At 38.2% G+C, this 17,695-nt stretch overlaps 1 protein-coding gene across 1 annotated transcript in view; it reads left to right on the top strand.

Moving 5' to 3' along the window:
* Pgant7 (N-acetylgalactosaminyltransferase 7) overlaps window positions 1–17,695 on the top strand; it is a 167,328-nt gene that overhangs the window by 130,556 nt on the left and 19,077 nt on the right. The window contains exons 8-9 of the mRNA XM_090406886.1: window positions 578–703; window positions 15,859–16,077. Of these exons, the coding sequence (XP_090263012.1) occupies window positions 578–703; window positions 15,859–16,077 (345 nt within the window). The remainder of the gene's footprint in view (window positions 1–577; window positions 704–15,858; window positions 16,078–17,695) is intronic.

The raw sequence follows: 17,695 nt of genomic DNA, 5'->3' as shown, positions 1-17,695 counted from the left end.
CATGGCATTTCATCTTATTTTACTATCGTTGTCTTTTGGTTTAAGCTGATATAGAATACAATTTGGTCTGCCAAATCTCAACTTTGCACCTATCCTTTTGTTCATTATCCATAATAATCTAACAAGTTCACCTTGTTAGATTATTACTAACAAGGTGAACTGCAAGAAGGTGAGGATTGTCCATTAAATCCAAACCTTACTCAATTCTCGATATTTCTTAAAAGACTATGTGGAGGTCTCCTCTCAGTTATTTTAAGCTTTGACCCTTAAAACTTATTAAATAATTATTACTGCTAATTTTAAATTAGTCAAGTAGGATTTTCTATATTTAGCATTTTGCATTCCATCTTTTATTCTGTAGAGAGAAAAATATCTGTCAGCACCACAGACTGTTCATACTTTGGATCAACTTCAGAATAGAAATTTATATGAAAGTTGTTTCTGAATAATTAATGTTATAATGTATATTTCTAGTATTATTAATAGAAGGTGCATAACATGATTGTAAATCACTATTACATAAATATTTATATTTTTAATGAAAATTGCAGATTTGCATATTATCATTTGCTTGCAGATATGGCAATGTGGGGGCAGCATTGAATGGGTTCCTTGTTCCAGAGTAGGTCATATTTACAGAGGATTTATGCCATACTCTTTTGGCAAGCTGGCAGAAAAACGAAAAGGACCAATAGTAACATTGGTAAATATCAGTAAATCTCTTAAATTGATATCATCTGTACAAATTCAAAATATTTCATGATTATTTTGCTCTGCTATTTCAACTGAGAAATCCTTTTTGAAAAGCTCTTGACTGAAAATTAAGTATAATAAAGTTACATAGCTACTTTGTTATAGTAGCTAACATAATTACTAGGAAATTTTTTTATGTATCTAATTTCAGCTTTTCTTATCAAAATTGCATTATCTTTCATTGATTGAAGATTAATAATAATAAACTTATGTAGTATTTTTACAAAGATATCCATTTTAAATTACCAGGTCTGGCTCCCACTGAAGAGACCTCAGTAAAGGTCGAAACTGGTCTGGGTAGTGGCCCTTCCCATAATGCATAGCATTATATATGTCCGCAAGGAGATGTGTTTTGCATTATGGGATACTAAGGCAAGTGATGGGAAGTCAGTCCACCTTTGCCACGAGTTGCCCCAGTCCTGAAGATACTTCAAGTTCAAACTTTGTTTGCTTACACTTCGATGAAGGATTAAACCAAATATATAATTTATAGTTTTATTACTGTTGGCTGTCAACCATTTAATGCTGCATTTTTACAAAGATTATCAAGGGATTTTGAATGGTTGACCTATAATTAATAAGATCTGTTTATCTGTATAGTACAGTCAGCTGATACAAACTTGTATGAATTGACTGTACTTTAATTATACAACATAAACTGTTCCACTCAAATAGTTTGTTGTGCAATTTGCTGTAGTGGCTTTCTTTTGGAGCAGCATTGTATCTATCGAGATCTGGTTCTGACAACTCAGAACCAGATCCCAGTAGGCACAGTGCTACTCCAAATTATAATTGTGTTTCCTATAGTGAGAGTCAGTTGTATAGTTAAAACAAATATTGTTAAAATAGGATGTATTGTAAAATTTTGCACGATAAGTAATTCTATAACTTATCATGCTTGATTTTACAAGGGTTTTAAATCAGGAAAATACATAAAATGTAATATAAAATTGATATAAAATGTATATGTGATAATAGTTTATAATACACCCTCTGTCCAAAAAGAAACCGAACTTTTCGAAAATAGAAGAAACTAGTGGCACCACCTGTTGTCAAAAGTGGCAACCTTCATTAGTGTTGTGTCAGTTATTTATGACATTTGTTTCATTAGAAGCTGAGTTATAGTGCCAAGAGTGACAGTTTGACGAATGGTCGATCATTACGATATTCATGCTGTACACTACGAATTCTCATTATCAATCGCTTCAAAACTTCGAGATAAAACTCACCGTTGACCGTTTGGCCAGCAGAACGAATTCTTTGTGAATAATGCCCTTGGAATTGTAGAAATAAATCAGCATTGTCTTTACTTTTGACTTCTGCAAGCAACTTTTTTTCGGATGCCCCTTCTTCTGGTGGTCTCCATACTCTAGGCTTTGTTTCAGGCTCATACTTAAAACACCATGTTTCGTCACCAGTAACGATCGTTTCAAGGAAGTTTGAGTCCTTACGAGTAGTTTTAATGAGGTCCTTGCAGTGTTCAATTAGATACATATTTTGGTTGTCGGTCAACTTATGGGGAACAAATCGCAAATTCAATTTATGAAGGCCCAAACTTTCTCTGTTAAAATGTTGTGCACAGTTGATTTTGGAATCCCCAATTCATCTTCAATCAATCTGACGATTTTGGATTTTCTTTGATGAAATCATGCACTTTTTGGATGTTAACTTCGCTCAGTCCAGTGTTTGGACGGCCCAGCTTTTCATCGTCCTCAGGTGTCTCACGACCACTTTGAAATCGCTTAAATCACTCATAAACTTGAGTACGGGATAAGCATTCATCACCGTATGCTTTTTGAAGCACTTGATGTGCTTTGGTAAAACGTTTACCAAGTTTAACACAACAGTCAATCGCAGCTGTCTGTTTGAAACTCATTTTCCGACCGTTCATCAAACACACTGTCACTCTTAGCACTATAACTCGGTTTCTAATGAAACAAATGTCATAAACAGTTGACACAACACTAATGAAGGTTGCTGCTTTTGACAATAAAAAGATACAACAGGTTGTGACACTAGTTTCTTCTATTTTTTGAAAAGTTCGGTTTCTTTTTGGACAGATGGTGTCCAAAATTTGTAAAGTTGTGATATTGCTTGTAAACGATTGTGCTCAGCACAAAAGAAAACTTTCTTTGTTAATTAATGAGTCAGAAAAAAAAGTTGTCTGGATTAATAAAGAACAAAAGGAAGTTCCTGAAGAAAAAAGTTGCAGTGACTTGTGAAGGTCAGAGAGCACCAAGAACAAAGACTTCAGAAAAAGCACTTGAAAGTGACGTCAACTTGCCTGAGGGTGAGTGTGTAACATGTGAAGGTGAAAGACAAAGGAAATGCAATTATTTTTAAGCTACCTCATGAGTAGGAAAAGGGTTCCCAGTTTCTCAGCACTTACTCTTCCCTGCGACCACCGGCACCTGTAGCCGAGAACCAAAAGAGAGACCTTGCCGATGTAGTCCCAGAAATCCTCAGGCATTATCCCGATTGAAGACTTTTAGTCGTCAACAACCAAGGAAAGGAGAGGGAAACATCACCTGCAGTCTGCATCGAACCATTACAAAGGATGAAGTCCATTGCCATGACATCCTGAAGAATAGGAGCAATGCTATAAACAAGACAGAAGAACAGGACATCCTAAAGGAACTTTCACTGAGTGTAAAGAACTGTTTGTGAAGGAAGACCTATAAGTAACTGTGATAAGTTAGTACTCTTGTGGCATGGAATAAGTAGCTGTGTGAATATATGTAATGCATTATTATTTTAGTAGTGTAGAATATGTCAGAAGGTTAGCCTTGAACTGTCTGAGAGCATCCTTCAATTTACATTAGTGCAATGTTTAAGTCCTATAAAAACCTAGAATCAAGATTTAGCAAAAACTAGGAAAGTGTAGCTATATCTCTTTTGGTATTTAGACTGTATATGCATTTCTCAGTTATAATAAATAACTTGTAAACAACACACTGATCTGATATCTGTCAATGCACTATCTCCAAAAAAACTGCAAACCTTGCTAGAAGTAAGTTGTGATGACTGATATAATGATGCAATAAAATAATGAGAAGGCTCTGATTAAGGTTTTGAGTCCCTGTATTGTCATTAATCTACACTTTAATCTCTCACTCTTGAAAATACAGTCTGACTGGCGCAGTCAAAAAAAAAATTTTTTGCTAGACTGTAGAGTGTGAGAGATTGGATAGATCATAAAAACATAGCTGGTGGCGATCAAAAATAAAGCCAACCGTACGTGCTATAGAAATTAAGGGCAAGGCAGGAAGTAGAAGAAAGGGAACGTTAATAGAGCACAAATGAGTGGAGATATAAAGGTAAAAACTTTATATATAAGCCTACAAATACATAGTACATATATAATGTATAATAGTAAAAAGAAAAACTTGACAGTATTTCCTTACTGAATTGTCTGAATTCATCTGCTGCTCTCTTTATTGTTAATAATGACAGAAGAAAAAAAATTGTGCTGAAAAATAAGCATAAAAGAAAAAGGTTGCGGGTTCGAATCCCGCCATGGGTATGGATGTTTGTGATAATCTGTGAACATACTAGTGGTGGTGGTTGGTAGATGGCGTCAGTGTAGATGATGATGGCATTGTAGTTGTGATTTGTTGTAGTTGGTGGAAAGTAGTAAGTTGTAGAGTAGGTGCCCTCTCTCGATGAGTCTTTGGACTCCCTGGAGGAGTCATGTAATAATAATAATCTAAGAATTTGGATAAATTTACTGACAAAGAGGCATATCATCTTTTTATCCACACAGAAAGATTGAAAACAGTAGCTATCATTTGAAATTGGTAATTGTAGATCAACTGAGGCTGCCTTCCTTAAGGATTGGGTAGACAAGTTTCTTCCTTTTCTACAGCTCTGGAAATGCCTAGTTCTCAGGTGACATAAAGTCTGGTGGTATCATCACTTTGATCCAGAAGTTATGAAATTTTATGCTAAAGTGTTAAATATTTTTCCCAAAGCCATAAATATCATATTCTTGATAATACATTTTCTCATCCTTGCATCTTCAATTTTCTTGCAGTAGAGATAAAAAGATTAACTACCTTGGATGGATTCCTAATAACTACTTGTATTCATTCTCTAGATCAAGGAATCAATGTTCTGGAAGAGGTTTTACAGAAAGCATTTTCTGGATGACATCATCGCAGTGTTAGAAACTAGTGAAGATGAAGTAAAAGCTAGGGGTATATAGAGATCGCTATAAAATATCAACTGCTACATCATTGTAAGATATTTGAACTGGGCAAGTGCATATTTGGAGATTAAAATATAGACCTTGGTTAAATACTGGAAAAGTTCTTGTTAGGCTGTTATATTAATATAAATGTGAACCCAAAAGATTATCATAATATGCAGTTGAGCAGATGTCAGCAGCATTTAAAAAATATGGAAGAATGGATGGGAGGCTGATAGATTCAGAATTTCACTGAAGAAATATTTGGTATTTGTTTATTCAAATGTTTGGGCCTTAATTTAATGATGAATTTTATTGATTAACCACGCTACCGGCCAAGACGTCTATAGACGTTCACGTTATCATGGATGCGAAGTGCTTATTAAAATTGTAATACCATTGTTATAACAATGAAATATATGATGGATACGAAGCGTATGCGTATTTGATCCATAATGGCCGGTAAGGTGGTTAAACTTGTAGTGAGTCATTACAGCATTATTGCAAATGACCATGGAGAAGACTACCATTCTTAGCAGCTAATGTCTTTGCTCTTTCCACATTAGAATGTGTTGTCAAAATCAGGACTAACTTTATTCCTTTGCTAGTCTTTATTATTATTATTATTAAGAGAGACCTCCAGAGAGTCAAACTCATAGAGGGAAGCCTCTTGTCCTTTCCCCACCCTCCATAAATTGAAATCCTGTATGATCCTTTCAGAAGTTTGTAAGTCTCAATCATATCACCCCTCTTTCTCCTATTTTCTAGTCTCTGCAGTTTAGAAATTTGCAATCTGCCTTCATAATCTGTATTCCACAATCCTGATAACATTTTTAACATTCTCCTTTGCACTCTCTTCATCAGAATCACAATGGAAACCAGGATACCAGACCTGTGCACAATAGTCCAAGTGAGGTCTTATCAAGGCCTTCTAAAGAGGCAAAATGACATCCTTATCTTTACATGTGAATGTTTGTTTCAGCATTGCAATTATCTTTTGAGTTGTATTTGCAATCTTTGATACATAGCCTCTGAACTTCAACTTCCTATCTACTAACACTCCAATATCTCTATCCTAATCAGTTTCTTCTAGTATAATCCACCCATATAATACAACATTGGATATCTAATCACACCAAAGTGAATGACTTTACATTTACTGACCTTGAACTGACATCCATTTTCCCATGCCCACAATTCCAGCCTATTCAAATCATTCTACAAGTACTGCATATCAGCAGCATTCCTGATTACCCTACCTACCTATCTTTGCATTATCAGCAAATAGTGGTTTTGATTAAGACAGGGTATATGTGGAATTACCATGCTGGCAAGTTTGACAAGCTTAGGAGATTGCTTGGATCAGTGCCATGGCATGTACAACTGCAAGGGCTGGATGTCGATAGAGCATTTACAGGAGGTTATGGCTGATTGTATACCTAGGGTCCGAATAGTAAAACAAGTAGGGGTTAAATGGATGAATAACACCATTAAGATTGAGCTGCAAAAAAAGAAACACCTGTGGAGGGAATTTAAAGAAAGAGATTACCTGCAAGCATACAAACAGTATAAAGTGCAGGCCAGAAGGGTAACGAGTGTGGCAAAAAAAAAAAAGCAAAAACAGATTATGAAAGGAAACTAGCTATGCAAGCTAAAGAGAATCCCAAACAGTTCTTTCAGTATGCTGCAAGCAAAAAAAAAACCGTACACGGAAAAATGATTTTAAGGAATGACGATGGTAAGGAGGTCACTGAATCAGTCAATATAGTGGAATTACTGAGTGAGCACTTTGCAAGAGTATATCATCCAGGTGGTGACATTGAAAAAATGAAGGAACCATTAGTTTATATGGGAATTATGATGAATGAAGTGGAGGTGAATAGTCTATTACAGAACCTTAATGTGAATACATCTGTGGGATTGGATGGTATACCGGCACGGGTCTTACGTGAAGCAGCTAAAGAATTATCAGTGCCCTTGACTATATTGTTTAATCTGAGTCTCGGGTCTGGTTTAGTCCCGAAGGTGTGGAAAGAGGGGAAAATAGTTCCACTGCATAAAGGAGGATCCAAGACTACTGTTGCAAATTACCGACCGATCAGCATATCAGGAGTCATTGTCAAGGTCTTGGAGAAAGTAGTCAAGGGAAAAATACAGGAATGGATTGATGAAAATAAGATACTGTATGGGGGACAGCATGGCTTTGTGAAGGGTAGATCATGCCTCAGTAACTTGCTCAAGTTTTATAACACAGTGACAGCTGAACTGGATAAGGGTAATGGGTTTACAGTGATACTGCTGGACCTGGCTAAGGCATTTGACAGGATAGCACATGGAATTCTAATCCATAAACTACAACATATGGGAATGGATATAGGGTTGGTGAGATGGATAGGTGGGTGGTTGATGGAGAGATATCAGAGAGTAGTTTATTCAGGAGTAGTCCAAAAGACGGCCTGTGACTAGTGGTGTGCTGCATGGTTCTGTTCTTGGACCACTGCTGTTTAATTTGTTCATTAACAATATAGGGAAGGATCTAAGAGGAACAGTTCATTTGTTCGCTGGTGATGCAAAGTTGGGTAGGGCAATAGTGAATGCAGAAGATATCAAAATCTTGCAGGATGACTTGGATAGATTGGAGTTCTGGGCTAAGGAGAATGGATATCAATTTAATGTGACAAAATGTATGGTTATGCATTTTGGGGTGAAAAGATTAGCAGCAGTATACCACATTGGTGGAACTGTACTCCAGGAGATTGATGAGGCCAGGGACTTGGGAGTGTTGGTGGATAGGGAGATGAAGTTTAGGGGGCACATTGCGAAAGTAGCTAAATCAGCTCATCAACTCACTTGGTTGTTGAAAAATACTTTGACGAGCAGAGACAAGCAAGTTATTGTACCTCTGTACCGAGCCTTGATAAGACTTCATCTCAACTTCTGTGCCCAGATTTGGTCACCTAGGTTTCTTCTTGATGGGGAAGAGGTGGAGAGGATCCAGAGACGAGTGACCAAGATGATAGCAGGTTTATGGAATGAACCATATGAGAACAGGTTGAAGATTTGTGGGTTGCAGAAATTGGTTGATAGGTGGAAAAGGGGAGATATGATTGAGACATTGATATTGCTGAAGGGTTTCTATAGGATTAATTCAGAGGATATTTTTGAGATCAGGATAGGTGGTGGGAGAAGTAGGGGACACCTATGGAAGCTGGGTAAGAGTGTTGTTAGCAAGGGTGTTAGAGCTGGTTTCTTTATTTTTAGAGTGTTAAATGAGTGGAATAAGCTGCCAGAGTCTGTTGTGGGTGCTATGATGGTGAGTGAGTTCAAGGTATGATAGATACTGTGAGAATGTCGTATAGTTGTGTCGACATGATGTTTAGGGCCTCCCTCGATGAGTCTAAGGACTCCCTGGAGTCGCCCGTAATAATAATAAATAGCTGGATGTCACTTGTCAAATCCTTCCCAATATCATCAATGTACAGATTGAATAACAGTGGACCAAGCACTGATCTTTGTGGTACACCACTAGTTACCTTAAATCTCGCCAACTCACATCCCCCATATACGACTTTTTGATATGTCAGTCAGCCATCTTCTTATCCATGCTAATATTCTATAATCCAAACCCCTATTCTCCAATTTATGCAACAGTCTACCATGTTGTATGCTGTCAAAAGCCTTAGCAAAATCCAAAAGTATCATGCTGTATCCATTCCTCCTTGTCTAGTTCACTGGTAACATTGTTATAGAATGTGAGCAAGATGCTAGAACATGACATTTCCTTAGTAAACCCATGTTGCTCATTGCAAAGCAGAGATTCAGCCCATTTCTGAATGCAAGCCCTAATCAGTTTTTCCAAAACTCACCACCACTCCTGAGATACTAATTGGTCGATAGTTGGATACATCGGTCATTGTACCATCCTTGTGAAATGGAATTATCTTTCATTCCTGCGGAATCGTCCCTGTTCTGAGACTCATATTAAATAGCCTGGTCAAAGGAATAGCCAGTTCAGCTGAACACTCTTTTAGCGTGCACACACACACACACACATGTGCCAATATCCCCATCAGTACCTATTGCTGAATTCTTATTCAGTTTGTGCCACAGCTCTAATATCTCGTCCTTATACACCTGAGTTTCTTCATCCATTGAAGAGGTAGCAGTGATCTCGGTATGGCATACACTAGGTTGACAGCATTTAACAAAATAGCCACTCATTAGTTGAAAGTTGAACAACCTCTTCTGCATCTGTTACCCTAATGCCATCTGCATTTAGAAGAGATATTCTTTCATATTCATTTTTACTTGCAGTATATCGAATAGAATTCTTGTGATTTGTCTTTATGATAACTAATATTTAAGGAATTGAAAGCATATACTAGAAATATAGATTAAATAAACTTTAATATATACTTTCCGATATTTCGGCGAACGTCACGTTGCCATCTTCTTGGGAACTTACTACAAAGACACGTGCACACAAGTACTAATAACAGCAAATGAGACTGAAGCTAGGAAGCTAGCGTTTTCCTAAAGTCCTGATGGTGCCCCCTGGCGGGCTATATTGGTAGTTCTTGCCTTTGGGCTGAAGAAAGTTTCCCAAATTTGGGGCAGTCTCATGCATCCAAATTTGTTGAGGTTTGGCATGTTCCTAAGGGCCGAGGCTGATTCCATGAATAGTCTTTCATACTTGAATTCGCTGCGGTGTATTACTGTGGCTTTCTTCCATCTTATTCTGTGGCGAGTATCCAGAGCGTGGTCTGCAAGCCCAGAGTGGCTGTACTGGTGAAATCGGATATAATCCTTGTGTTCTGAGATTCTGATATTTGCTGTCCTGCCTGTTTGGCCAAAGTAGGACAGTTTACAGCTGCAAGGGACCTGGTATACACCAGGTAGGTCTAGGGGAAGTGGTTGGTCTTTGGTGGAGCGGATAAGGGATGCCAGTTTTCTATGTGGTCAAGTCATGTTTTTTTAAGATTTTATTGATTTTTTCCGAGGTGCCTCGGATGTAGGGAATGGTGATGGATTTAGAGTAATCTTTTTTGTGAAGGGGAGGGGGTGGTGGGTTGTGGATAACTGGATTAAGTATTTTTTGGATATTTTGGAGGGGGTAGCCGTTGGCTGAGAAAGTGTCACGGATGTGATTTAGTTCAGTGGTTAGGACTTGATCATTGGAACAGATTATTTTTGCCCTGTTGAATAATGTTTTAATAACTCCATATTGTTGTGAGGGGGGGGGATTGTTGGTGAATGTATCTGCCTGTATGGGTGGGTTTTCTATAAACTGAGAAAACCAAGGTTCCATCAGGTTGGCGGGTGACTAGTGTGTCTAGGAAGGGGAGGTTATTGTTTTCCTCTTTTTCCAGGGTGAATTTGATTCTATTGTGTTGGTTGTTTAAGTGTGTTAGGAAGGAGAGGAGTGAATCTGGGCCATGTGGCCAAATAGCGTAAACATCATCAACGTAGCAAAGCCATATGGTAGGTTTTTGTGGGGCTGAGTTTAAGGCTTTCTCTTCAAATGTCTCCATGAAGAAGTTGGCCAAGGGTGGGGAAAGTGGTGAACCCATGGCTGTCCCCTCTATCTGTTTGTAGAATTTTTCCTGCCAAACGAAATAGCCTGAGTTCATTGTAAACTGAAATAGGACTGAGATATCGGGAGGAAATTTAGCTTGGATTAGCTCTAAGGTTTCTTTGAGGGGGACATTCGTGAATAGGGAGGAGACATCAAAACTGACCATTATGTCATTATGTTGGAGTGTAAGGTTTTCTATACTGGCTTTGAAGTGGGCTGAGTTTTTTATGTGTGATGGTGTATTGCCAGTATAGTATGAGAGCGCTTTGGCTAAATGCTTGGCTAGTTTGTAAGTGGGGGAATCAATGCCATCCACTATGGGACGTAATGGCACATTTTTTTTGTGTATTTTTGGGAGCCCATATATGCGGGGAGGTCTAGAGTTATAGGGTTTTAGTCTGTTGGTAATCTCCACAGGCCAAGAAGTGACCTTCTTAAGAAGCCTATGGAGTTTTCTAATTTGTGAATTGGTGGGATTGTAATCAATGGGGAGGTAAGTGGAACGATCTAATAATAAAGCCTTGAGCTTACCTGTGTAGTCTTTAGGATTGAGTACCACAGTGGCGTTCCCCTTATCCGCTTTGGTGATCACTATTTTTTTGTTTCTCTTCAATTCTTGTAGTGCCTTGTATTCATTAATGGATATGTTGGATTTTGGAGGTTTTGCTTTATTGAGAACACAGGCTACATCCAATCTAATATCGTTGGCGATGTGGTTTGGAAGTTGGCAAATCCCGCGTTCAATTTGGATCATTAATTCCTCGGCTGGTAATTTCTTAGGAGCAATGGCGAAGTTGTGACCACATGACAGAGCGTGGAGTGCTTCAGGCTTTAAGGTAGCTGACGAAAGGTTAACAGCCGTTTTGTTTTGTAGTTTAGGTCTGGACGCCGAGTTCTTTAATAATTTAACAAACTTGTTGATATATCGGCTCCTTACTCGTTCAAATTCTTTTTTAGCTGCCGTACACGAGACGTCATGTAAGACTGACCAAAGCTCGTGATTCAGCGTAAGTGAAAGCTCATTTTCTAGCATTGAAATAGCTCTGTTTATGTCGGCTAGGGAACCGCGTGTAGCGTTAATTTGCTCCCGAAGTAATGCCTGGCTAGCGCGGTTGTAAATACGGAGAGCTTTCTGTGAGATGAAGCGGTGTTTAAATTTAACACAGTTCGGGATGACTTGATTATCCCGGCAGCATTTTAGGAATGCCAGACGGTTAAGTTGTCTGGATAACTTCAGCTTCAGTTTGCCGTAATGGCGGGCCTTGCGTGCGAAGAGATCTCCGTGGATGATCATTATTCTTGTTGAGAGGCTTATACGCTGGTTAAACATGATAACTAATATTTAAGGAATTGACAGCGTATACTAGAAATATAGATTAAATAAACTTTAATATATACTTTCCGATATTTCGGCGAACGTCACGTTGCCATCTTCTTGGGAACTTACTACAAAGACACGTGCACACAAGTACTAATAACAGCAAATGAGACTGAAGCTAGGAAGCTAGCGTTTTCCTAAAGTCCTGATGGTGCCCCCTGGCGGGCTATATTAGCAGTTCTTGGCCTTTCGGCTGAAGTTCTTCTGATAAAAGTTTCCCAAATTTGGGGCAGTCTCATGCATCCAAATTTGTTGAGGTTTGGTATGTTCCTAAGGGCCGAGGCTGATTCCATGAATAGTCTTTCATACTTGAACTTGCTGAGGTGTATTACTGTGGCTTTCTTCCATCTTATTCTGTGGCGAGTATCCAGAGCGTGGTCTGCAAGCCCAGAGTGGCTGTACTGGTGAAATTGGATGTAATCCTTGTGTTCTGAGATTCTGATATTTGCTCTCCTGCCTGTTTGGCCAAAGTAAGACAGTTTACAGCTGCAAGGGACCTGGTATACACAGGTAGGTCTAGGGGAAGTGGTTGGTCTTTGGTGGAGCGGATAAGGGATGCCAGTTTTCTATGTGGTCTGTAACAAGTGGTCAAGTCATGTTTTTTTAAGATTTTATTGATTTTTTCCGAGGTGCCTTGGATGTAATGAATGGTGATGGATTTAGAGTAATCTTTTTTGTGAAGGGGAGTGGGTGGTGGGTTGTGGATAACTGGGTTAAGTATTTTTTGGATTTTTTGGAGGGGGTAGCCGTTGGCTGAGAAAGTGTCACGGACGTGATTTAGTTCAGTGGTTACGGCTTGATCCCTAACCACTGAACTAAATCACCTCCTCAATAGTCCCCCTCAAAGAAACCTTAGAGCTAATCCAAGCTAAATTTCCTCCCGATATCTCAGCCCTATTTCAGTTTACAATGAACTCAGGCTATTTCGTTTGGCAGGAAAAATTCTACAAACAGATAGAGGGGACAGCCATGGGTTCACCACTTTCCCCACCCTTGGCCAACTTCTTCATGGAGACGTTTGAAGAGAAAGCCTTAAACTCAGCCCCACAAAAACCTATCATATGGCTTCGCTACATTGATGATGTTTTCGCTATTTGGCCACATGGCCCAGATTCACTCCTCTCCTTCCTAACACACTTAAACAACCAACACCCTAGAATCAAATTCACCCTGGAAAAAGAGGAAAACAATAACCTCCCCTTCCTAGACACACTAGTCACCCGCCAACCTGATGGAACCTTGGTTTTCTCAGTTTATAGAAAACCCACCCATACAGGCAGATACATTCACCAACAATCCCCCCCCCCTCACAACAATATGGAGTTATTAAAACATTATTCAACAGGGCAAAAATAATCTGTTCCAATGATCAAGTCCTAACCACTGAACTAAATCACATACATGACACTTTCTCAGCCAACGGCTACCCCCTCCAAAAAATCCAAAAAATACTTAACCCAGTTATCCACAACCCACCACCCCCTCCCCTTCACAAAAAAGATTACTCTAAATCCATCACCATTCCCTACATCCCAGGCACCTCGGAAAAAATCAATAAAATCTTAAAAAAACATGACTTGACCACTTGTTACAGACCACATAGAAAACTGCCATCCCTTATCTGCTCCACCAAAGACCAACCACTTCCCCTAGACCTACCTGGTGTATACCAGGTCCCTTGCAGCTGTAAACTGTCCTACTTTGGCCAAACAGGCAGGACAGCAAATATCAGAATCTCAGAACACAAGGATTACATCCGATTTCACCAGTACAGCCACTCTGGGCTTGCAGACCACGCTCTGGATACTCGCCACAGAATAAGATGGAAGAAAGCCACAGTAATACACCGCAGCAAGTTCAAGTATGAAAGACTATTCATGGAATCAGCCTCGGCCCTTAGGAACATGCCAAACCTCAACAAATTTGGATGCATGGGACTGCCCCAAATTTGGGAAACTTTTATCTGAAGAGCTTCAGCCCAAAGGCCAATATAGCCCGCCAGGGGGCACCATCAGGACTTCAGGAAAACGCTAGCTTCCTAGCTTCCGTCTCATTTGCTGTTATTAGTACTTGTGTGCACGTGTCTTTGTAGTAAGTTCCCAAGAAGATGGCAACGTGACGTTCGCCGAAATATCGGAAAGTATATATTAAAATTTATTTAATCTATATTTCTAGTATACGCTGTCAATTCCTTAAATATTAGTTATCATGTTTAACCAGTGTATAAGCCTCTCAACAAGAATTGTCTTTAGCATGCAGAGCTGGTTTTCTTTTCATAATCAGACTTTGCTTTTTGTGCAACAGTTGTGACTATTCTAGCCTGCTGCTTATAATGCTCATAATGGACATCATCCATATGTACACAATATTCCTTCCAAATCATCCTTTTATAACGAATCTCTTGTTTGATTAGATTACACATCCATTTGACTCCTACCCTATTTATTCTTCAAACTCTCCGGACACATTCGGTTATTGCATCATTTAAGTATTGTTTAAATGCTTCCCATGCACTGTCGATATTCTTCCCATCCAGTAACCGATCCATTCCACTGGACTCACTGGAATCCTCGGTCATAATTTCCTGCATTGTAGTTCAGCATGTAACTTTTTCTGAATGGAACATTCATAAACTTTCATAAACTTCCCAAGTGAGTACTGCATGATTACTGTCACCAACCACCGGCAGAATATTTTCTTCCTTAATTTGAAACATCCTCTGACACTATAATCAAATCTAACACTTTGACCTCGAGTTCCTTCTGTCACATGCTGCTTGAGGACATTGTCTTGCAGCAGCTCAATAAATTCATTTCCATTCTCATGAGATTTTACTTCTACCAATCAATATTTGGATAATTAAAGTGTCCCTTTATGATTACTCTTTTTGCTGTCATCTTTTCTATTTGGTGATGCATTTCTTCATCACTAGCAACCGATCCACAGGTCTGCTGTAAAAACACCGCTATGTAATTGATCTTGTTATATTCTGCCACATGAAATACTGTTAGTGGTAGTACTACAATCATGTCTTAACTCTAACTGGATTCAGGTCCTCTAATATCATTACCCCCCCCCCTCTATCCTTCCTAAAAATACTGTACCCTGTACACTCGATACCAGTTAGTATGTCTAATTCTGATAGCCAGGTCTCATTAATGCCTACAATCTGAGATCCCACCATATTGACAAAGGCAACAAACCCTACCCTTTTGTTTCTAATACTCCTAGCATTCGTGTACAGACATAATAATCTACCTCCATGTTCTTCAGTATACTCTTGTCTGCAGTCTGCATAATAGTTGGACAACTTGCATATCTCTATTCTTCTCTAGTGCCTTATACATGTAGAAACCTTTGCACACATTTGATGGGTTCGAACCAGATGAACACAAAGTCGAAATCATTCTCTCCTCGTCAACATTTACATGATAAAGTCCTTCCCATGGTAAAGCCCATTAACACAGTTATATTACATTATCGCTCTTTCATTCACATGCTCACCATTCCTACCTTTTATAATTTAGTTTCTCTGACACTCTGTGTTAGGTCTCATACCAGTTATTAGTTTTTCAAGACTCAAGTCTTGACTGGAAGTCTTACTTCAAGTCATAATTTTATTTGATATCATCGCTAATTAGGATTCCCAAATAGAAAGTGATTCAGAATAAGGTGTAAGTGCAGTACTGTATTATGTGACATTTTGAAAAACAGTCTCATTGTAATTATTTTTTATTTCATATTCTTTATTTTTTATATAGTGGGATTTCAGATTTAATAGGTAACTCTGTATATCTCATTAGATCAAAGTCTTGCTGTAATATAAACAGTTATTATTAACTGGATTTTATTAAATGAATTTGTAGTGTACTAATAATTTTTTCTAATGGTATTGTGCTAAATATAAGTTTTTTGAGACTTTGCAAAATATGAAATGTTGTGAAGTATCATGTAAACTCTTTGCAGAATTACAAACGTGTAGTTGAAGTGTGGTTGGATGAGTATAAAGAGTATTTCTATACTAGAGAACCAATGGCACGGCAGTATGACTCTGGAAGTATTAAAGAACAACTTGAGCTCCGAGAACGCCTACAGTGCAAAAATTTTAAATGGTATATGGATAATGTTGCATATGATGTTCTTGCTAAGTTTCCTGTTCTTCCAAAAAATTTATTCTGGGGAGAGGTAAGAATCTTTTAAACTGAAATTAAACTTTAATTTTTACTATTCATGCTAATTTTTTATTGCTCTTGACACTAGTTTTTTTTTTTTTTTTGTTATGACTGTATATCCATGGAAAATCCACGTCAAAAACCAATAAAATCATAAAATCTAATTTTATGATTTTATGTTGGGAATTTAATGTCTGTTATAATATGAAAAAAAATTCCAATCCTTCCCAGCTATCATTATCTGATAATTTTGTTTCAAGATATGGTTATATTTTAAAACAGGAATATAAAATGCACTCATCGACTTTTTGTATTAATCCCATACATGAAAAGTCGCGAAGACACATTACTGTTATATAAACTAAAAGTGAAAAAATAAAGAAAGAACCTGTTCATGTTCTTTTTGAACAGCTCCAGGTAGTCCATGGGAGAGGATGGACTAGTGAGGAAATAGAAAATAGAACCAGTGGAATAAAATAGAAGCTACTTCTGTAGAATAGCAGTTGACGTATGTATTGATATTTATCATTTCTTATTATTATAGGCTTAGAGGAAAATACAGAAAGGATTGAGGCCAGTTCAGCAGGTTCACCAATCACAAAGGGCAGGAATTTCCCTCCTGCCCTTTGTGATTGGATTACCAACTTCCTCTCTGGATCCTATGTTTCTGTAATGTAACCCACACTCTTCCTCCTGTGCATCAGTGACCTGTCTAACCCCAAATCTTTTTTTTTTCATAGCTTGTATTCATAGTATTCCTGATAATATTCCCTCCATTCATTGCATGTCACAATAGATGGCTTTCTCTCATCAGATTTCACTATGAATGCTTCAATACCCTAGGGTTCTGTAATGTAGCACATGCTCTTCCTTCTTCACATTGATGACCTTCTTTCTGACCTCAAATCTTATTCATAGTATTCCTAATGATAGACTCTCCATTCCTCTCCTTCTTTCAAGAAGCTGTAATACTCAAAAATGATTGAAACCTTGTGATATTCCATAACCAATGACTTAAATACTGGTCTCTTCACCATTCTCAAGTGGAGTGAAGACAACTTAGTGAATTTCAATACTGTTAAAACTCATTCAGCAAAAGGAAGCGCCTACTTCACTCCCACTTAATTTTGATAATGTCCTGATATCCTTTTAAGACAGTTTCCCCTTTTTGGAATGTGTGACATTCTGCTTATCCTGGTACAAACATATTACATCAGTAGCCTCTAAAATACTTCAAGTTCTTTTTCATTCCAAACATTACCTCTCGTCTGCTTAACTCCTAACATTTTGTAAGTCCCAGATCCAATATCAACCTTAGAATGTTGCTGTCACATTTAAGATGGTGCATCCCCCCTCCCCAAGAATTTCTCATTATATACAGAAGAGGACAATCTTCTTAATAGACAATTTCTCTCACAGATTCCCTTCAGTCACTTTCTTATAGGTGCTGTATTTCTGCATTATGCCTTTTTCTGTAGGTACTTTCATGGCCATTGCTCCACTGAACTGGCCACTACCATTCCTTCACTTTCCTCTAATCATGTGAGAACTAGAGCAGTTACTGGTCAACACCCATACATTGTCCAATTTCATTCATCTCTGTTCTTTGGAACAATCTCCCCCATACTGTT

This window comes from Typopeltis vanoorti, chromosome 17, assembly GCF_054136105.1.
Source record: "Typopeltis vanoorti isolate ZY-2024b chromosome 17, IOZ_Tvanoo_1.0, whole genome shotgun sequence".
NCBI classification, from domain to species: domain Eukaryota; kingdom Metazoa; phylum Arthropoda; class Arachnida; order Uropygi; family Thelyphonidae; genus Typopeltis; species Typopeltis vanoorti.
The sequence above is the reverse complement of the archived record's forward strand: the minus strand, read 5'-3'. Positions and strand labels throughout refer to the sequence as shown.